The sequence below is a fragment of the Octodon degus genome, unplaced genomic scaffold (genome assembly GCF_000260255.1).
Source record: "Octodon degus isolate 3935 unplaced genomic scaffold, OctDeg1.0 scaffold00186, whole genome shotgun sequence".
NCBI classification, from domain to species: Eukaryota; Metazoa; Chordata; class Mammalia; order Rodentia; family Octodontidae; genus Octodon; species Octodon degus.
In genome coordinates this window covers 1,090,679-1,113,591 of record NW_004524762.1, presented here as the reverse complement: position 1 = coordinate 1,113,591, position 22,913 = coordinate 1,090,679, and the positions used below count along the sequence as shown (strand labels likewise).

Below are 22,913 nucleotides of genomic sequence, written 5' to 3'. Positions count from 1 at the left end.
CCTGGCCCCCACCTTTTCTTTTTAATTATTGCATTTATCTCATCAAGTTTAATGGATAACTAGTTTCTGAATTTAAGCTTATCTAGTCTTCCCAAAGTAGGATACATATACTTACTATACAATTAGGTACTCTTAAAAAAGTAAGTGATAAGAATAAACCAGCTAGGCACCAGGACATACACATGTAATGCCAACTGCTCAGAGGGCTGAGGCAGGAGGATCCTAAGTTCAAGGCCAGACTGGACAACTTGCTAAGACCCTGTCAAAAAGAGGGCTGGGGGAAAGATAGGATGTAGCTCAGTGTAGAGTGGCTGCCTAGTAGATGCGAGGCTCTGTGATATCCTTAAGCTGAAATACATCTACTTTAAATTCAGTGTTATAATTACTAGCACAGAAGCATAGAGAAAATAAAGAGCTTAAAATCTTAAATTGCTATTATGGTCAACCACAAGGGCTAATACATCAAAGATTAATTTTTTTTTTTCATTTATGTATTTGGTATGGGGTCTCCCTATGCAGCTCAGATTTGTAGTGATCCTCCTGTTTTCAGCCTCCCCAGTGCTGGGATTACAAGTGTGCACCACTACACCCAGACTCATTTGCCAGCTAAAGGTGCACTGGGGATCACACCCTGGTCCCTGTGCTTCTCAAAGCAGGCACTTAGTTGATAAGTCCACTGAGCTATCTCACTGGCCCTCAAAAGTTAATTTTTACAGAAAAGCCTTCTTTTAGTATGGACTATTCTTTCAGAATAAAATTAAGCCTTAATTAGCATTTTCAGATAAATTGAAAATTATACCTATGGAAGGAACAGAAATATAGCACTATGGAAGAAAGTAAGTTTTTTTTCTGGAACTACCCCCAAATAAACAAATGAGCTTGAATTTAGTGTCTGAAATAAAGCCAATTATAATCATATACGCAGGAAAAGCAAAACTCATAGTATCAATGCATCAGTAAGACAGGCTGGCTTTTCTTGATGTTCTTATGAAAATTTTTTTCCTTATTTGTAGCAATATGGGCAGATACCTCATAGCTGACAGTCCAAATGTCTTTTCTTTTTCCCAGTGGACATATTTTGACTACTTTGTCTTCTGTCTTCCCCTCCATATAAATGCTAATTAATGAAAGTACAGGAAAATATAAATGAATGCCTGTCCACATTATGGCAAGTATACTCTTGTTCCTGAGATCATACAATAACAGGCTTGAGGAACAGTTTCATTTTACAAATGAGCAAACTGAGGTCAATGCTAACAAGACTCTAACTCAGACCTAATGTGAAAATATCCACTTTTTCTTCCATAATGTAGGACTGGAAAAAAAAAAAAAAGTAACTACAGTGTCTATTGTGACCTAAAATAAATCCTGAATTGAAAAATGAATGTGTTAAGCACTAAATGTTAAGTTGTGAAACCATAAACATGGATCCAAAGATTAAACTACGTTTATAACATGCCTTGTATCTTATCTAGTCCACTCCCAGAAGTCCAGCTCTGAGAATAAGGGAGTCGATCTCTTAGAAAAGGTACTTGTTTGGTGATCTTTGAGCAGTCAGCATAATTTGCTTATTTGCTTCTTCTAAGATATTCTTCTATTTTTTTTGCTCCGAATGCCTTCAGGTCAGGTTTGGTTGGCTTGAGTTGTGGGGATCAAACCACAGCAACCTGAGCCTGACTGCTTTGTTGAAGCAGCCACTTAAAGAACTGAGTTAAGGAGCAGGCCCCTGACCTTCTTCTACTTTGATATAAAGCTAAAGGTATCTTAAGATTGTATGTATCTATAAATAGAAAAACCAAAGAAATTTACTTTACTCAAAGACTATCTAATGTTTCCAGTTAATCATCTACAATCTTCATTTTCTCTATTTCCCCAAATAAGAGCTGTAATAATATCTTGCCTTTCCTAAGAAATAATTTTTTTTTTTTTTTTTTTTTAAAGGAACAAGGTCTTGCTGCAGTTCAGGATAGCCTTGAACTGATATTCCTGCCTCAGCCTTCTAAGATTACAGTTATGCACCATCATGCTGGGCATATTTGATTTTTTGAACATAAATTAAGACATGAAGTTGCTGATTACAAATAAATCCAATAAATCTACAGTTTGGCAAGCCTACAAAGGTTAAATACAGTAAATCCCCAATCTAAAAAATGAGTTCTGTTTTAGACGAAAATTCTAAGTCATTTGTTCATAATCTAAAAAAGTGAGTCTTGTCTTGTACAGTACACCTGTGAAAGTTTGAAACTCATCTTTTTTTTTTAATGTATTTGGTTGCTACAGGGTCTCACTACACAGTTTGGACTCATAGTACCCTCCTGTTTTCAGCCTCCCTAGAGCTGGGATTACAAGTGTGCGCTGCCATTCCCCAGTGGCCAGATTAGCCTGCCCTGGGAGTGAGGCTGGTATGGCACGTGGTGCTGGGGATCGAACTGCCACCCCTGGGCTTACCTAAGCAGTTGCTTTAATCCACTGAGCTATTTTGCTGGCCTTTGCAACTCATATTTTCAAGTTGCAGATTTCACTGTAATTAAAAAAAAAAAGTCACCACTCTTATGTAAGAGGGAACTTAAAAATATTTACAAAATAACTCATTTAAGTGAAAATCACAATTCTTTCAAAAATAGTCTAAAATTCATATAGCATTACATCTGAGAAAATACAAATCTTTATAGAGTTAACAAAATATCAGATGCAGTTAATACTAAATTAAGCTAAGAAATAAAAATATTATTCTGATTTTACTAATGTACAACAAATACTAATTTAATGATGAAGGAACGCCACAAAAATGCTCCACAAAAATTTTTATTAGTAACATATGCGATTTAAAAGGTGTTACTCATTCAGAGCAAGGTTTAAAATAACCAGTCTTATCAGCATATGATGAAAGCTTTATGAAGTATTAAAAACTAAACAAACAAAAAAAGCTAAACCAAATATTTACATGATCGCTATTTACATCTTTCACAAGACCAAAATACTTCCAGATTTTATATTCATACAGTTAATTTAGGTCAAATTCCTGGCCAGAAAAAATAAAAGTTTGAAAAAGAAAAAAGGATACAATGTTGTGGACTATAGTAATGTCAACTTCCTGGTTGGCATCATGCAATATGTTCTTATTGGGAGAAACCAGATGAAGAATACACAAGCTGTTTTGCAATTTTTTGTGAACCTCTAATCATTTCAAAATAGATTTTCTTTAAATTAAAAATATGTTCATATAGTAAAAAATAAACTTGAGTATTCATAAAAATGTATGCAACTGAGGGCCAGCCAAATAGCTCAGCAGACTACAGCATCTGCTTATACTCTGGTTTCTCTTCAGATCATATAAATCTTTCGCCTTTTACTAAAGTGCCTGATTAGGCAGAGTGCAGGGGCCTGGGTTCGATGCCCTTGTGCTGTGCCAGCCTTACGCCCGGGGCGCGCTGAGACAGCCATTGAGACTGGGTGTGGTGGTGTGCGCCTATAATCCAGCGCTTGGGAGGCTAAACACAGAAGGATCACTATGAGTCTGATCTATGCAGTGAGACCCTGTAGACCCTGTCCTAAATACATTAAAAAAAAAAAAAAAAAAAAATGCATGCAACTGATGCAAAGTCCCTTTCCTACCTTAGACTCCAATCCTTTTGTTCTAAGTTGACTATATTGTTTGGATGAAAAGAACTTTTAAAAATCCATATAAGAATCTCATTAAAACTTTATAGAGTGGGAGAGGCTTATCTGTTAATTACACTCCTGAAAATTTAGAAAAATCAAAAGATTCTTGAATAATTCCCCCCAAATATATAAAGAATTTCTGGAAGTTGGTTAAGACCAGTAGCCCAAACGATAAATGAAAATTCACACTGGCAATTCACAAGACATGAAAAAAATATTTTAATCACAATAAAAAATATATTAAAATGATTATACCATTTACTAATACAGATGTCTTACCCTATCCTCCTTTTCTTATCTACACTGGGCTTTTGCAATAGTTCTTGAAGACAGAGTTCAAATGCTAAGAGCTGCCTAGGCAAGGTTTGAACATGTGATCCTCCTGCTTCAACCTCCTAGAGTGCTGGAATTACAGGCACGGATCAGGCTTTATTTATGCTTTGGACCGTCAATCCTGTACCTGAGTTTTTTTTTTTAGTTTATTCTACATAAATGAGAAACAATTATTACTCATTATAACACTGTTTTTAATACTGAGACTTCTGCCAATAGGAACCTGGTTAAATGAATGGTGAAGGCTGTCTATTCAGTTGAAATATACATCTATTAAAAACTACAAGGATGCTTTTTTATGTATTGAGATGGAAACAGTGTATGGAGTAATATATACTGTATTTGCATATATATATATATATATATATATATATATATATAATCAAATTGTGAAATGATAAACACACAAAGTAAGAATGCTTTAATATGGGATGGTAAACAAATGGAGGACAAAGATGGAAGCAAGATTCCATGCTATGATGGACAAATACTGTGGTGAATGCTAATTAAAAAAATGTGTTTATTGTAAAAGACATACTGCCATTAATCTTCCTCAAAATATTTGGTCTTGCTTTGAACTGACCCCATCATTCTTTGTATTTTCTGAAACAGTTCTGGAAGTTCTCTTCTGTGTCTTTAGTGGCATTGCAGTTGCCTCAATATCCTGAATGGATCCAAAACATTTGCCTTTCAGTCATTTTGGCTTTGGGGAAGAGCTAGAAGGCATATGGTGTCAGATCTGATGAATATGGTGGATGAGCGTACACAGTAATGTGTTTATGAGCCTGACTTTCTGTTGGCTGGCACCTGGTAGTAGCCTTAACTGTGCTTAACACAACATGTAAACAGGAGGACTTCTGGAACTGCTCCAGAGAGTGGCAAGAATGAGAATATGTGTATTAAAAGTTAGGAGAGTATCCTTTTTTTTGACGAACCGGGGATCGAACTCAATTCTTCATGCTTGCCAGGGAAGCGCTTATTCCACTGAGCCATCATCCCGGCCCCCAAGGAGAGTATTCTGAGGGGGATTAATGACAAAATAAAAAGTAATAAAATAATTAAAAAAATTAACATTCACATGTATTTTTTATCACTCCATGTTGGAGAATACTAAAAAACACACTATAAAATGAAAATGGACCATGAAGGAGTCACTACCCTACTTATACAATGTCCACTCAAGATATGAAAAAATGGCAGACAGGAAAAGTAACAAGGGGAATTATAACCATCATTGGAATACAGTACCAATAATGTTTATAACTCCTAGTATAATTATTTCTATTTATTCACAGTAGTAAAAATCTGTGATAAATATACATAAATGTACACAATAATGTTACATTAAAAATGCATGCCAGGCCAGGCACAGTGATCCATGCCTGTAATCCCAGGACTTGGGAAGCTGAGGCAGGAAGATCACTGTGAGTTCAAGGCCAGCCTGGGCCTTGAAATGAATGAATTGAATCCCTGGTAATCCTGGAGGTGGGAGATGAAGAGTACAATAAGTGGGGCCAACAACTGGAGAAAACCAATCTATCAAGTTATGGAATAAAATGGGCTTGGGAAAAAACTATTCAAAGAAATGCTGTTTATTCCTTTTATCTAATGCCCTCACATTTGCTTCCTCTTTCTCAAGCATTCTATTGGTACATTTTAGGTATAAATAATCATATTCATCATAAAGAACTTGTACCTGTACAAGCTATAACTTCATTCTTTTTTTTTCCATTCCCCTATCCTCCCTTCAACTCCTCTTCCCCTTCCCATTTACAAAAAGTTTATTTCCATTTTTTTCTTTTCTCATTTTCTTTTTATTTTTTGGCAGAACTGGAGATTGAACTCAGGCTCTGGCAAGCACTTATTCTATTGAGCTATCTCCCCAGCCCCTTCTCATTTTATTTTTTTTTTAATTTCCCTTCTTTTTCCTTCTTTCTTTCTCTCCCATTCCGTGTTTCCCTCCCCATTTGAACATTTTCCTCCTACTTCACAATATTAATTATATATTTTAGGGTTTTTTTGTACTCTGATTTTTCACACCAGAGAAACAATGTAGTATCTATACAAGTATGTCCAATTTATTTCACTTAGGAGTATGGTCTTAAGATGTATCCATTTAGGGGCCAGGGAGATGGCTCGGTGGAATAAGTGCTTCCCTGGCAAGCGCAAGGGCCAGAGTTCAATCCCTGGTTCCACAAAAAAAAAAAAAAAAAAAAAAAGTATCCATTTACTTAGAAATCTCTCAAGGTTATCTTTCTTTATGGCAGACTACTCCACTGTATTAAAAAAAACACTTTTTAAAAAAATGTATTTGATATAGGGTCTCATTACACAGGTCAGACTCATAGTGATCCTCCTGTTTTCAGCCTCCTCAGCACTGGGATTATAGGCATGCACCACCACGCTCAGTCTCGGTAGCTGGCTTAGTGTGCTCAGGAGTGGGGCCAGAGTGGCATGTGGTGCCAGGGATCGAATCCTGGTCCCTGTGCTTGTCTAAGCAGGCGCTGAGTCTGCTGACATAGCTTGCTGGCCCTGAACCACATATTCTTTATCCATTTACTAACTGTTAGGCATTTGTGCTGTTTCTAGGATTTGGCTATTACAAACTGCTGCTATACACACAAACATGGGTGTGTATTTATCACTATGGTACAATGCTAAAAAAAAAAAAAGAATTCTGGAATGCTTCATGAATTTGCATGTCATCCTTGTATAGAGGTCTTGCTGATCCACTCTGTATCATTCTAATTTTTAGTATATATGCTGCTGAAGCAAACACATATTTCTATATACTATTTCTTTCAACTAAACTATTTTTTCTGACCTGTTTTTTTCTTCTTCTACTCCTGGGGATTATAGCACTAGGGTACATTTCTAGCTCTTTTAATTTTTTTTGTTTTGGCAGAACTGGGGACTGAACTCAGGCCCTTGTGCTTGCCAGGGAAGCGCTTATTCTACTGAGCCATCTCCCCGGCCCCTAAGACAGGTCTTGTTGCATTAATAAGTTGCCCACATTGTGATCAACTTGTCTTAGGTTCCCAGAATTCTGGAATAACAGGTGTTTTTCCACCATTCCTGGTTAAAACACGCTTTTTTTTTTGATATCTAAATTATTTTTATTCCCCTTCCCCTTTCCATTTTCCTCCTTGACTCCATCTCTAGATCCCTTCTCTCACTTTAGTCTTTTAAGTTCATGGTTATAACATAAAATGATTACGTTCTTTGTGGGGAATTATTACATACACATAAAACATCTTAAATGTCTTTAAATCCTCTTTTCCTTCCCTTTCCCATCCCCAGGCCTTTGGTCCCCTTCTGATTTGTAAAACATTTCTCCCTGAAAACACCTATTCTTGAACAAATTTTGTTTTTGGTCTTTTTGAGACAGGGTCTTGCTATGCAGTTCAGGCTGGCCTTGCACTTACTTTGTAGCCTAGGCTGGTCACACTCACAAGGATCCTCCTGCCTCAGCCTCCTGAGGGCTGAAATTACAGGCAAGTGCTGGGATTACAGGCTATGCTACCATACCTGATCTTGGAATAAATTTTCTTAATTCTCATTTCTACAATGAAGCTTGATCAAATGAAAAATAAGACTGTCCCTTTGTATACCAAAAGTGAAATACCAGTAAAGAACACTTAATCTTTTATCATTTTGTTGCTAATATTTTCATTTATGTCTATTTCTTAAAGGTATAAAGAAAGCCTAATTTTTAACAAAATACATGACAAAATGAAATTATATTTGCTTAGTCATCAGGGTTACATAACTAAAATCCAGTTTTATTCTTAGGTTATTAACTAATTCTTCTTTGCTATTTTATGTCTTTTCCTAACCCTGTCTCAAAGTCCAGAGAAAATAATAAAATGAAGGTTTTCAAGGGACTGTTTCATAGCAGGGTTAAGCCTAGAAGAATGAGGATCATCAAATTTTCAAATTGACAACTGCTTCTCATTTTAAGAGTGAAGACCATCACTCCTTAAACGAGAACAATATTGGAAAATAGTTATTTTATTTTTAATAGATTAATATTTTGTAGTTGAGACATTTAAAAAATTATATTGAAGTTCTCAAAGTTTTCTTGATTAAATTATCCTTAACAGTGCAGGAATTTTTTTCCAAAGGCCACTGAATTAATTTAATTCAACAGAAGTTGCCAAAAATATATTTAATTGAGTGTCTCAGGCCTTTAAATTACTTGAAGTTTCCACAATCAATATTACTAGAAGCAAACAAAAACACTAGGATAAAGTGTTGCTTTGCTTTTAAAGCATTTACTATCCTGAGAAACAGGATAAAAGAAATAGGAGGAAATAGTTTCCTGAGATCTACCCATTTTTATTGTATCCCAATGCTAGTAGCATTCTGTTAGTGCCTAATAGTTTCAACAGCTGGAATTTCTCATATAATTGAAAGAATTAGTATATAGAAATGTGTTTGTTCTGGAATTAAAAAAGATTCTGGTGTCAAACTAAAAAGAAAAGTATAAGAAATTTTTTACTCTAGCAGATTGTATTCAAACAGGTACAATGTCAGTAACAAAATGTTTTAAACAGCTAACAACTTTTTCTCACTTCAAACTAGATCCTTTTTTTAAATTCTAGGTAATCATTATACAAAATTAAGAATTTTACAAGTTCGTAGACGTTTGTATAGTCTTTTACGATGAATTCTTTATTTGTATTATCACCTGAAATTTATTGATTTATAGTCCAGAGATAAGACTTATCTGAAGTGTAATATCTCATCTACATTCTCTCTTCCTTTCTTGTCAACTTTTTAAATAATGAGGTAAAATGCAAAGAATTCCATAAGGATTCGTCTCTTCTTTCTTTCTTTCTTTCCTTTTCTTTTCTTTTTCTTTCTTTCTTTCTCTTTCTTTCTTTCCCTCCTCCTCATCTTCTTCCTCCTCCTCTTTCTTCTTCTTCCTCTTCCTCTACTACTACTACTACTACTACTACTACTACTACTACTACTACTACAACAACATTAATATTTTGAAATATATAGCCTCTTTGGTCTTTTATTTATTTTTCAGTGTTACTGAAGGCATGGATATAGAAAGATAATGTTCTATCATAATGAAAACATACTGTAAGGCTGATGCAAAAGATAAAGAGCTCATGGTTGAAAGCTGAGAGGAAGGATGATGGGGACTGTGGAGTCTCTAAAATAGTCTTTACCTCCTTATTTTTTTCATGAGCAATTTGGTTTTTTGTTGTCTTCATCAACTCTTATCTCTGGAATTAAATCTTGAAGGGAGGAACTATTTAGCAAAGGGTCTACTTAAGCTAGGCAAGTGACCTCCCACTGAGTTACGTGCTCACCCCATTAGTTACATTTTATAATTTGTGCAGACATTATTAGTTCTGACAATGCCAGGAAAATTACATGAGAAATTCCAGCTATTTAAACTATTAGGCACTATCAGAATGCTACTAGGATTGGGATACAATAAAGATGAGTAGATCTCAAGAAACTATTTCCTCCTTGATAATTTTTGTTGTTCTATGCATCTGGTTTTATTAACCAAGAAAAAATGTAGTAGGTTCTGTGATACAGGCAACTCAAGTAAGTAAAAGTTATACCAGTGAAACTTAGGAGTTCCACATATGTATTCTGGTGGTGACAGATGACTTCAAATGGAAAAGAAAATTAACTTTAAAAATGAAATGATCTTTTAGATAAAAACCTCAAAGATCTTTTTTTTTACTAATTTAGAAATCATAAATCTAGTGAAAGTAAATTATATATAATAAATACCTATCTGTAAGTCTCAATTGATTATTTTTACTTGCCATTCAATCAGAAGTGAAAGAAACAAAAGAGCCAAGGCTTACAAGTTTGGTTGGGTCAGATAAATATAGTTCAAACAGCCATGTCTTTAAGCATGCCCTATGTACAAGTTGTCAGTAACTAAATCTAGGAGTCTGAACAAAAATTATACTGTACCGCACTTTTTATATTGGTGGAATAAAGCAAGCACAAATAAAGCTATTCCCTGAAGTCCTTGGATCATCACTAGAATCTATAAAAATTAAGAAGTGGGGAACAAATCTTCACAATCTCTATGTTACTAAGTTATGTTTCCTTATCCGTTTTTGGAACAGAACTTTACTAGCTGTTGACTTATATAGCCCTCAAGAGGTAGCTAGAGAATGTATCCAGTTTAATATTTTCACAGAATTTATAACTGTATTCTTTTATATGCTTCAAAAGGTAGCAAACATTTAATTATCCTGATTCATATTTTTAAGATTCTCTGTTATAGTGAAAAGGTGCATGGAAGGTTTAAACAAACTATAAAAGGGGGGGGGGCAGAAGCTGGATCCCAAGGTAAACATCATGTTTCAAATAGCAGATTACAACTTGAAAGGAACATTGTAGATATGATTGAAGTGGAGGATAAGTTGTTTTTAACAGATGACCACTAAAGTCACTTCCAACTCAAAGTTGTAATTCTAGGCTCAGAGGATAAGCTCTGAGAGGTGGTAATGAATAAAAGGGCTTTAGATCTGAAGTCATACTAAGGTTTAAATTACAACTCCATCATTTTAAGATATGACTGAGGCAAGCTATGTAGCTTCTCTAAAGGATAACAGGACTACTATTAGATTTAGTGAAATAATGTGTGTTTGACAGATGGTGAGCAGTTAATATGTTACCTACATACTTTGTACTAGTAAAGTACAGTGCCCACACCCAAAATATCACAAAGCACTCATTTAAAATTTAGGTGATCTGGTTTCTACATATGATTCTTTTTTTTTTTTTTTTTTGGCGGAACCGGGGATTGAACTCAGGCCCATGCGCTTGCCAGGGAAGCGCTTATTCCCCTGAGCCACCTCTAAGGTTTTTCTTCTTTCTTTTCTCTTGCTCTCTTTCTTTCTTTCTTTCTTTCTTTTTTTGCAGAACTAGGGATTGAACTCAAGACCCTATACTTGCCAGGCAAGCACTTATTCTACTGAGCCATCTCCCCGGCCTTATATGATTCTTATGTATAAATGCATATAATAACATGACATTCCTTGCAGGTACTGAATTTTGTGATGCTACATCCTAGGATTTTAATGCATTGAAAATATAACCTAAGTTTATCAGCCTACAATTTATTTTTTTATAATGCTAATTTTTCATTTTTAGTTATTTTTATTTATTTATTTATTTTTTGTAGGACTGGGGATCGAACTCAGGACCCTGTGATTGCCAGGCAAGCACTTATTCTACTAAGCTATCTCCCCAGACCCAGCTTACAATTTAAAACAAGAAGTATAGAAGTTACAGTTACAGCAACTGCCAAAATACAGCAAGAATGTTTGAGGAGCAAATAATATTTAGGATTGGAAAAAATAACCCACACTAAAGAAAATGGAACAGCTGGGTGGAGAAGAAAAAACGTAATAGAAAAATAAAAATTCCAAGTGAAAAGAACAATAGGTACAGTTAAATCTAAACCATTAGAAAATTCAAGTAACAAAGTTAGATTGTTGCACTTCTATACAAGAAAGGGATGAGAGAAATGAACAGGATGAAGAGGTACTCAGTTGGTACACTAGCAATATAGTGGACCCCCCAAATTTGTGGGGGCTATATTCCTAGAGCACCTGCAAATTGTGAAAAACCACGATATCCAGCTATCATCAGAAAAATGCACATAAATCCTATTTTATAGTTTAAACCCTAACTACGTTGTCTCCCCTAATCATTAATTTAATTTAATAAAATACCATATTAATAAAGCCTCAGGAGACGCAGAATATTCTGCTGGCATCTCAGGGATCTTAGAGCTTTAAGAACAACAAAACTGTAAGTGCTCAAGATAGGTATACATGGTACAGCAACTTATTACACAATGTAGGAATGCTGGTGCATCTGCCTGAGATGGGTTACAGGGCAGCAGCCAATAAGCAACAAGGAGAACTGAGTAACACTTTTGGATTGGCTACTTGCAAAGAAACTGTCAAAAACAAAACAAAACAAAACAAAAAAAAAACCAAAAACAACTGTGGAGGATATTTGTGGTTTTCGCAAAATGAGGGGGAGTTCTAAATAATTATTAGTTAGGTGCTAAGAAAAATCCATGAACAACTGAGGCCACCAACTCTGAACCCCTAATTTTTGGTGGTATAATGTACTTTGTGACAAAAATTTTAATGCAAGGAAAGATGCCCTAGGCTGGAGGTAGTTTGACTGCCTAGAGCATATAAATTGCTTCCTGCCACATAAAGATGACATACAAAGGTACTCATATCATCTTAATAGAACCAAGAAAGTAAGAAGAGAGTCTGAACAGCAGCCAGAGGATTCCAATAATATTTAGAAGGACAGAAAGAAGGAAAAGCTCGAGGCTCTAAGAAGGAACAGTGAAAGAGGAACAGAGAAGGATGGTACCAGATGTCAAACATCTATCCAAATAGTGCTAGTTTCTCATAGCATTAATTTGAAAACTACTGAAGAGCAGTTATCAACCACAACTACATTATTAACATACATATGTAGTCAAAATATAGAAGGAAACGTGTAAGCACTAAAATAATAATTGTTAAAACTTGGATTAGGCATGATTGTTCTTATTCTATTGTCCAAACTTCAGTGTTGAAAAATCACATATATGCTACTAAAGAAGTTGGAGGTATAAATGTATTATCAAAAAGAATTTACATATTCTTATGAACTATGGAGTTGTGTAAACATTTTTAACCATGGCACTAAAGAACTAGTTTATAATTGATATGATCTGCAAATAGTGTCAATTTAAAAAATTCTTATGTCTTTTAACTTGTACTTGTTCTAAAGTAGTTTTATTAATGCATTTAATTTCAAGCCATATTTAGATACATAGGAACTTATAAATACTAAAAATAGGCTATAATGTTTAAAATTAATCTATAAGTAAAATTAACAACCAAAAAGATATAAAAATTCATGTTATTAATATAATTTGCCTAATATTTTAAAGGTAGGTATAAAAGATTTCTTAATAGAATTATTCACAACTAAGGGCAATGAGATTCTCAGAAAGCACAGAGTAGAGTTTTACATGTAATTCCATCATCCTATGAATTATTTGTAAATTAAGAATTATTTTAAAAAATACCTCATACTGTTTGCTATTTATACATCTTAAGTGTTAAAGGGAGTTCTTTAATGGTTACATGTAATACAATGCTACTATAATAAGTAGCAAGACTTTGCTTTAAAAAATACACATGTATTTGCTTATAATCTTAAGCATTAAACTTGAGTGGAATTCCTTGCTAATATAACAAATAGTTTTAGGAAGTAAGTAATTTAAAACTTTTTGTTAAATGCTTCAAAAGATAGTTTTGTAGTAGAGGGTGTTCCATTGCCAATTATGATCAAAATAAATCAGATTTATGTAATCCCAGATTGAAACAAGATTCTCTTTTAACCTATCCTTAAAGCTTTCCAGAGGTTATGCTGCATACCAGTAAACTGACAGCTACACTTGAATTTTAACTCCACCATTCAGTGGCTACATGACTTGATCAAGCTGCTTAACAGCTTTAAGCTTTCTATGTCCTTCTCTGTGAACTAATGATATTGATAATACATATAATCATGACTTTTGAAAATTAAGGATCTGCTAGAAACAGTACAGTGCCTAATAACAAGTAACCATTCAGTATGAAAAAGCCACAACTATTCTGTGGAGAAATCCAATAAACATTTAAACACAGCCACTGACAGTATTAAATTCCTAAGCTAAAAGCAGGCAGGTTCTGATTGGTCCCATCCTATCATTCTATTGGTCACTTATAATACGGGAATCTTGGGTAAGTATCAGTAAAGATAAACAAGATCGATGTACTTGTAAAGGATTTGTTCATAAACCACTTACTTTGGTGCTTAACAAGGCTTCTTATTTTAGAAACAAAACATACTAGCTAAAATATTAACTGTTTTGAAAAGTCTAACCAATGCTTTAGGTCTTTTATAGAAATGAAAATACAAAAAATTCTACTTTAAATTCCACAAGGTTCATGATTCTCTGAATCTCCTGATGACTAGATATGAATATCCTACACTATAAAAATTAAAAATTATTTTTCCTGATTATCATTGTCAGGTAATATATTATAAAAAATGAAGGGAAAATAGGAAAAAGAATTTAAAATAAAAAACTTTTTTTTTTTTTTTTAATATATTTGGTACAGGGCCTCACTGTGCAGCTTGGACTCAGTGATTCTCCTGTTTCAGCCTCCCCAGTGCTGGGATTACAGGCGTGTGCTACCATGCTGGTCTTGGTGGCTGGTTAGGTAGCCAGGCAGGACATGTGGTACCAGAGGTCAAACCCAGGTCCTTGCATTTGCCTAGGCAGGCACTGAGACTGCTGTGCTATCTCTGTGGCCCAGAAACAACTGTTAACAGTTTCTTTCCTTCTAGGCTCTCACTGATAGCAATTACTAGTCTAAGAAACTTAAGTTATAACAAACCATTTAGAATATTATTCAAAAGACAGAATGGGTATGAATTTGTACAAGGGACAGAATTGATATAGTGGCCTGTTTAGTATCAACCCATATCTTTTGTCTATTCTTGGAAAATATGTAACTTCAAATGATTTTTAATAGATTTGTAAGACATGTATGCCATATTCTAATAAGAATATCAATTGTACAACTCTTTCTTGTTAGACATATAATAACTCAGGATCTCTTACTGTAATATATGAACTTCAGATTAAAGACTTTAAGATCTTATTATCAGCCAAGTTTTACTGTTCTACTAGCTTGTTCCCCACCAAAAAATACATCTGTATAAGACAAAACAAAAATAAAGTATACAAAAGGAGTTAAATTTTTTTCCTAAGGAGAATATTATTATGAATGGAAATAATTTTCTGAGCACACAAAAATCTATTAATTTCTAAAATATTTTCATGTGATATTCATCTTACTAGTTCTCAAAGTAAAAACTGAGAAAAAAGTTTGGGTTTTATTTTAGAAACATTAAGAAAAATATCTTTTGTCAAGAAAACAAAATCCCCAAAGCAATACAATTAATTTAAACTATATTTTATAAATAAAATGGATACTTTTTAAGTTATATTATTTCTGAAATAACTCCTAGAATAGCAATTAGAAAATATATGGCCAGTAATTAGAAAATATTTGCCTATTTCCACTCTTCATTATGCTGTGTCTATGACAGATGTGATAGCAATATTTAAATAATTTTACTGTAACACAGGATTTCACTTTCCTTTTAAAATGAATGTATTTGTTATGTACCACTGTAAAGAAATGGCTTTGAGCCTTATAAAACTAAAAAGATTACATGCTCCAAGTATTTAAAATTCCAAGTTTAACTTATATTTAATACTATACTCTTAGTTATACAATGTGGTCATTTTGTTCATAAATAGTCATCTCAATACAATAACATCAGGTATAATACATAAAATCTAATCCATTAAGTCTTACCAATTTATGACCTGATGAGACACTCTTGTGGACAACATTCAGTCCTTAGAAGCTAGAATAACCCTCCAACCATGTGAGGGCACCACAACTTTTAAACTTTCGGCTTTCGATCATTATTATGTCACATTCCTCCTCCGATGCTGAATTCTAAAAAAAATTCTAGCAAAGAGTTTAAGTAAATAAGTGTTTTAATCAAATAGCTTTTAAAAATCTTTTATAGCAAAATTTTTATGTTTTACCATGATCACACAACTGATACTTTGTACTTTATCTTTTAAATGTAAAATAATTTCATTTTTGATTTGGATACTTCAAACTTTCAATTTCAACATGGACTTTCAGGCCATCAGAAATACTTGTTAATGAAGAGTCAAGTAGAAATGGAACCAATTGAAGGTTTAAGATCATGATCCAGAAATTATGATTTAACACCATATAACCTGTATAGACAGTTTTGTAGCCTAACAGAATGGTACTTGAGTTCTACTATTTGGCTACTTCCATTTAAAAATTTCTAGACTCACAGCACTGGTGGCTAGAGAAGTAATAATCCATATGAATTATTTAAAAGCTTAAGACAACATTCAACTTTTAAATCTCAGTCTGTCTCCACAATGCCCAATTATATTGGTAAGAACAAACTTGTCATGCGCTGTGTACAACTGACATAATAATGCATCCTATTCAGCAGTGGTCCTACTGCTTATCTGAGTATGGGCATGGAAGAAAATGGGGGTGGGAGGAAGGTTTAATAATGGCAAAAATTAAGAAATCATCTAAAATTTATTATATTTTTACCAAAAATTTTTCAAGTGGGTATCTATTTTAATCCCTGAAAAGGTAGTACCATTAGTAACATTTTCTGTCTGATAAGAATGCCCACATATACACCTTTAGTTGCCAGTAATCCACAGGAAAGGTAGTATGTTTGTGGGCATAGTTTTACCTAAGTTTACTCCTGAATAAGATAGTGTAATGGAGTAAGGGATGGGAAAGAGAAAGAGGCCATTACAGAGGAAGATTGTTTGTGCAAGGCTATAGAAAATCAAAGCCAGTATTGCAAAGGGAACTTTGTAGTGATCTTACAAAAACATTATTTGATCCAAATATGCTGCTATAGATTTTAACTTTCAGTTGACTTTTCTATTTATATAGGGTCACTTACAAATATAATCTTTTCCAAATGTAATCTCACAACACATTTGACTTCAATAAACTCACACAAATATGTTTTTCAAAGTACAGCTTTGAGATAAAATCACCTGGTGAAGGCAAAAATCCATATCTATGATGGTAAGTAACAGTTTAAAGTTGTAGTCATTTCATTAACATACTACTAAATGTCTATAGGAAGTTTTTATGTAATTCTTATTTCCTATCAACCAAAATACTATCACAATTTTTTAAATGTTTATTTTTAATGATTTATTTTTTTTGTGGGACAAATCCCATGAGAAGACACAACATGCAGTCATATTTAGTAAAGTAAAGACTTCCTGAAATATGCATTAATAATGCTGGTAATTTGCTTGTCTGCAAAGGTCATTTAAAGGTCAGACTGCTGAATTCTTTTATTAAAGGACTTTCCAGCAAACGGTATTGTTTTCATAAATGCCTGAAAGTCTTTGTAAGTCAAAACTAAGACAGCCATATTTAAAGCAAAATCAGTTTACTATGGAGAATTTTTTTAAAAAAATTTAAAGGTGTGCACATTATACAACTGTATGGTAAGTCTAGGGCTTAAGAACAGTTTACATTTTTAAAGATTATTAAACTATTTCATTTTTTTCCTGGGCATGTATTTTAAAATTATAGCATGTATAATGGCCATATGTGAACTTTCAATCATGAAATTCCAAAATGTAGAAAATTCTTATTTAAAAATCTGAAATAAAACTGGGTAGCTAAAGTATGTATAGATAAATGAAGATTAATTAGGTATACTTTAAAATTTAAAATTGGAATTCTTACTAAAAATCAGTATTTACTTAGAAAGCTATACTAACATTTATCTTGAATCACTGGTAATACTGCTATCACAACTCTGGAACATTTCCTATGTATTTTATCACTTATTTTTCAATTTGTGACTAGGAAAAAATCTCATTTAATAGAGAATGATTATTAAAAAGTTCTTACGGTTCACTTTAAAAACCAGGCTCGTGTTTCTCATTTAGTTCACTTTCTTTTATGAGAAATTTCTATCACACAGAAGAACAAGATATTGAGTAGATGAGCACATTTTCACTCTGCTGTTCAGAAAAGTTCACTATACTGTTCTGACAGAAATCTGATTTTCTTTCCCCTCTGTGGGACCAGGGATCGAACTCAGGACCTTGCATTTGCCAGGAATGCACTTATGCTGCTGAGCTATATCCCTGGCTACTCTACTGTTCTGAAGTTGTAAATACGATAAATGCTTGCTTGCTTCTAACTTGGTCAGAAATTCTTATTTTTTAACAGAGAATGAGAGGACACCAGGGGCAACCAACTGTATCCTAAATATTTTCCCTTTCATTTTTTTCCTACTCGTTTGTCAATTTAGCCATCAAATAGCCAAAAACAAAAAAATGTCTTTCTCCTTTCCAAAATAATTTTCACCAGTATTTTCTATTAATGCCAGCATTCTCTCAATTAGGTTTCTGAACCTTAGGAGCCAAGTTTGAGTGCATCCCTATTATAACTAGTGAGTTATAAAACCTCATAATTCTTACTTCCTGATAATCTTTCCTTATCACAAATTTAGGTCGTCAGTGGTTTTCCAGTATTTTTTTGGTCCCTATCCAACTCAGCTTTCTCTGTTGTCTTTAAGTACAGTATATGAGGCACCAACCAAATTCAACTATCATTATAGCAATTAGTGTATATTTTCACAATGGTTCAAATAATTTCCTATGACTCCCCTCTTTCCCTCAACATTTTATCTCTGCAAGACCAAAGTTAACCCACTTATTTTTAATTCAAAAATTCACTTCGTGAAGAAACTTTGACCAATCAGTTTAATTGTCCTTGAGAAGCATAAGGTACTCTAATTTTATATGGTAGTTATTATTTTATTCTATTAATTATTTTGTGGTACTGGGAACTGAACTTGGGACCCTGCGCTTGCCAGGCAGGCATTTGTGCCCCTGAGCTATCCACCGGGTCCGGATAGTAATTACATCACGCGATAACAATAATCTATGTTTCCCCATATTAAGATTATCCTCATTCAAGGTAGGTACTTAGTTTTAATAATCTTGTTTCTTCCGATGTTGACTTATAAACGTCAATACTATTTTACTAAGTGAAATACCACCAAATTTCTTAGATTTTTTTCTTAGCTTCATTCTGAACTATAATATAAAAGTGATATGCTAAGGCACTACTAGTCTTTGGATTATAAAAAAGGGATATCAAGAGAACAATTTAGGGGCTGGAGAGATGGCTCAGTGGTCTAAAGCACCTACTTAGAACAAGCTTGGCAAGGCATCAGGGACCGCGGTTTGTCCCCCAGCACCACATGCCAGCCAGCCCCGCCCCCTGGTGGGCTGAGCTGGCCACACACACACACACACCACTTTCTCTCTCTCTCAAATAAAAAAAAAAAAAAAAAAAAAGAGAACAATTTAAAATGCAACAGAAAAATCCCTTTAATGTCAAATGCCTACAATCTTGGACAATGATGTATTGCCAGACTACAGTCCTCCTTTGGGTGTCTCAGGGCTACTGGTTCAGAATGTTCTGTGAATGCCAAAATCCATACTCAATTCTTTTTTTTTTTTTTTTTTTTTTGTGGAACTGGGGATTGAACTCAGGTGCTTGTAAGCACTTATTCTACTGAGCTATCTCCCTGGCCTCCATAGTCAAATTCTTATGTAAAATGCCACTATTTTACATATAACCTATGTACACTCCCATGTATTCTTTAAATCCCTAGACTACTTGTAATACTAACACAGTATTATTATTTTTTGTATTATTTAGGGAAGGGTCTACAGGGTGTTCAGGGTCTCACTACCAGATCAGACTCATAGTAAGTCTCCTGTTTACAGCCTCCCAAGAGCTGGCACGGCAGGCCGGGGGACTGAACCCCTGGCCCCTGTGCCTGCTTGCAGGCACTTTAATCTGCTGAGCTATTTGGCCGTCCCTAACACTGTATTATTATTACACTTGTGATATTATACTATTTAGGGAATGATAAAAGAAATTTGTAGATTGCCTGAATTCAAGCATGCAGAACCTGTCTCTGGAAAGAGGGCTCACTGTACTTTATAATATGACCAATTTGCTAATATTTTACTGAAATTCCCAAGTAGCTTTTCAGAACACTGCAGAGATGGATCTTAAAGAGTTTTATATGGCCTTCTTTTATCTTTCACTGGCATCCCAATAATCTAATGCTCTTACTTCTACATCATCAAGAATTTAATTTATACTATGAAAGCATCCATTTCATAACCATGCATTGTGGTTTTAAATTTTTCAAGGCCTTATTTCCCTATGATTATGACCTAGACTGATGGCCAGGTATGCAGTCCATGACTTTTGAATACAATTATTTTCCTTTTTAAATTCTGAAGTCAGTTTGTAACATGAGCCATTCTTTTTCTCAACAAATTATTTTACATGACACAACAGACTAAAGATTTTAAGATCCTTCTGCTGATGCCTAGATATTTGTGGAGGTTTCATTTACCACCATCATCTATGGGATTTCTCTAAAAGAGGCTTGCTGTCACTCTCCCACTAACCCTCACTCCCAGGGATGGTTTTCTACTGGTTTTTCTATTCAGGACCACCATTTACTGCTAAATAGTTGGCTAGCCTGCCATTTCTTAAGCAAATACACTGCTCTTTAAGGCTTGCTAATAAACAAGGCCAACAGTGAACAAAAGGAGCTTAATCAGCTTAATCTAAACCTCAAAGTCAACATCCTCAATTAATGGACATGCAGACAATTTTATTGCGTTTTTCAAAGATAAGACTAATTTCCTACGAGGCCTATTTCCTTTCAGTAAGCTTAATTGTGCCTGCTAATAACACCTATCCTGGCTATCCAAGTAGAATTTAAAGAAAGTAGGTTTGCTTGTTTTGTGTTTGCGACTATCCTGAGTAATGTGATATAATAGGTTTGTCATTATCTTGCCCTGTTTAGTTTTACCAACATTGCCTAGAATTATGTTAGCATTTATTTCTTTTGTAGGTTGGTAATTTGCTAATTACTACTATAAATGTAGTCAACTGACACATTCGGGCATATTTGTGCTATACCTACTCAATTTCCATACAAGTTCTTTTTAATTTCTCTATTTCTGTACATGCCTCAGTCAAGAAATTTGTTAAGTGTTGTCATCCTGTAAGAGCCATCGCTTGTCTACTTTAATAAAATCTGAACATTTTATAAGCAGGTCCTCGGATATTCATTTAATTGTGGGTTCCAAGAATAAGCTTTAAACAGAATACATGTAACATTCACCTTATAAAGTACCATTGATTATTTGTCCCTTCTTCATTGGCCTGCTTTCTACATTAAAAACTGTAGATTAAATTACTGACAAAAATATTCATAAATTGTGACACAAGAGTCCTATGGTATACCAATTAAAGTAAGTACTACCAAAAAAAGCTGGATATTTGAAAGTATCTTTTGTTAACTATATCTCCATATATATTAAGACCAGACTTGGTACCTGGGATGCTTCTTCATCAGAAAAGGCTAGGTGAAGAGTATACAGGAGTTGTCAGCACTATTTTTTCTCTTTTTAATTTCTAAATTATTTAAAGAAATAGAGGGGGAAATAAACAGTAAAGAAACAAGAAGGCAAACATTCTAAAGGGTCATTAAAAGCTTGTTCTCTTAGTTTTTGTTCCTCTCTAACAGATGTCCTTAAGCAGAAGCTAGAATATAATCAGAAAATACTTAAGTACTAGATACAAATTATTAGGTACTAAATTTGGATTTGACTACAAAAATGGTTTGGGTATACATCCTCCAGGTACTTAAGAGAGCACTTATCATTAACACTCTCCAACAAGTACTGCCTCCCCCATAGTGATTCCTTAAAATTACATAATTCAGACCAACTCTACACAACCATAGGGATGAATACAACATTGTGTGAAAACCAGACAAAATACATAGTGCAAAATTCTACTTACATAACACAGAACTTAGGACAGGGAGATAAATGACTACAAGGGGGCATGAGTGGCCATAAAGGAAGTTTATAACACCCTGTGTCATCATTTTGGTGCTGGTTACACATGTATTTTCAGTTTGTACACTAATGAACAGTACACTTTTCTGGTACAAGTTTTACTATTCAACACTCAACCCTAGATTTGCTCAGTTGTGAAATATGTCATAGTTTGGATTACCATTTGGTTAACTCAAGCTTCTTAAAAGTTGAACAAGACAAAACAACTTACATAGTGTCCATGGTACTGATATAAGCAGCTTAGTTCTAATTTATTTATAGTTTCAGAAATGAAATCTCATAGTATAAATGAGAGAAAATAAGTTTTTCTCACACAAAATATTTGAGGTCATTTAAGAACAATTTTTTTTTTTTTTTTTTTTGTATTTTAGAGCAGGTTCTACAGGGTGCTCAGGGTCTCACTACTAGATCGGACTTATAGTGATTCTCCTGTTTACAGTCTCCCAAGTGTGGGATTACAGTCGTGTGCCACCATGCCCAGTCTCAACTGCCATCTTGGTGTGCCCCAGGGGTGGGGCTGGCATGGCAGGCCTGCAGATCAAACCCCAGGCCCCTGCGCCTGCTTGCAGACACTTTAATCCACTGAGCTATTTGGCCAGCCCTAACAACAATTTCTAAAGTGAGTAATCACTATAAAAATTTTAAAAGAAATCACCAAATATTTAATAAAAGACAACATAAACTTACACATTCATTTTAAAAAGCCATGCCTACCACTTTCCTAATTAAATACTCTGTAAATACTGCTGGTCCCATAAGAAGGACAAATATACTTGGGGGATAATGCACCTAGCAACTGTCAGTCTCATTTAAAACTACACCTATGCAATTTCTTCATGAAGGAAAAAATGATGGAATAATTATCAACAAGATTAAACTACTACAAGCCACCTGATTGCTTCCATTAGTCTAAAGTTTCTTCTCCCTAGTCTCCTTATCTAAGAGAGGGCAAAACTTTTCTATAGATGGTTATTCTGAGCTTTTACAAACAAACAAGCTCCCAATGAAGCATCTGATCTCCAGTAACTTATGAGGGTAATTACTGTAGATTTAACAAAACTAAGAACTTTTTGAAGTTAAATAATGGTCATATTACAAAGTACTCTGAAATGTTAATGTTAGGACATCACTAAAAATTAACCTCATAATAAGATAATCCCCTAGAAAGCTAACTTTGATAAACAGGGTTTCCAAAGAAAAGACTGGATTATTTCTGACCTACAAGTTTAACTATATATATTGTTAATATAGTTAGAAGTGGTATTGCTAG

The 22,913-nt window shown here is 34.1% G+C and overlaps 1 protein-coding gene and 1 non-coding gene across 5 annotated transcripts in view; both read right to left on the bottom strand.

Annotated features, from left to right (window-relative positions):
- Tsc22d2 (TSC22 domain family member 2) overlaps window positions 1-22,913 on the bottom strand; it is a 45,969-nt gene that overhangs the window by 6,401 nt on the left and 16,655 nt on the right. Inside the window, exon 2 of one of the 4 annotated variants that reach the window (XM_023704068.1) lies at window positions 1,030-1,117. The exons of 2 other annotated variants lie outside the window; for them this stretch is intronic. In XM_023704068.1, coding sequence (XP_023559836.1) covers window positions 1,030-1,117 — 88 coding nt within the window. Of the gene's footprint in view, window positions 1-1,029; window positions 1,118-15,488; window positions 15,603-22,913 lie in introns of those variants that run through there. One more of the 4 variants, XM_023704069.1, reaches the window with a different exon arrangement.
- LOC111813421 lies at window positions 6,668-6,771 on the bottom strand. Its single transcript, XR_002818694.1, has one exon. It is a non-coding gene; the product is annotated as a U6 spliceosomal RNA (small nuclear RNA).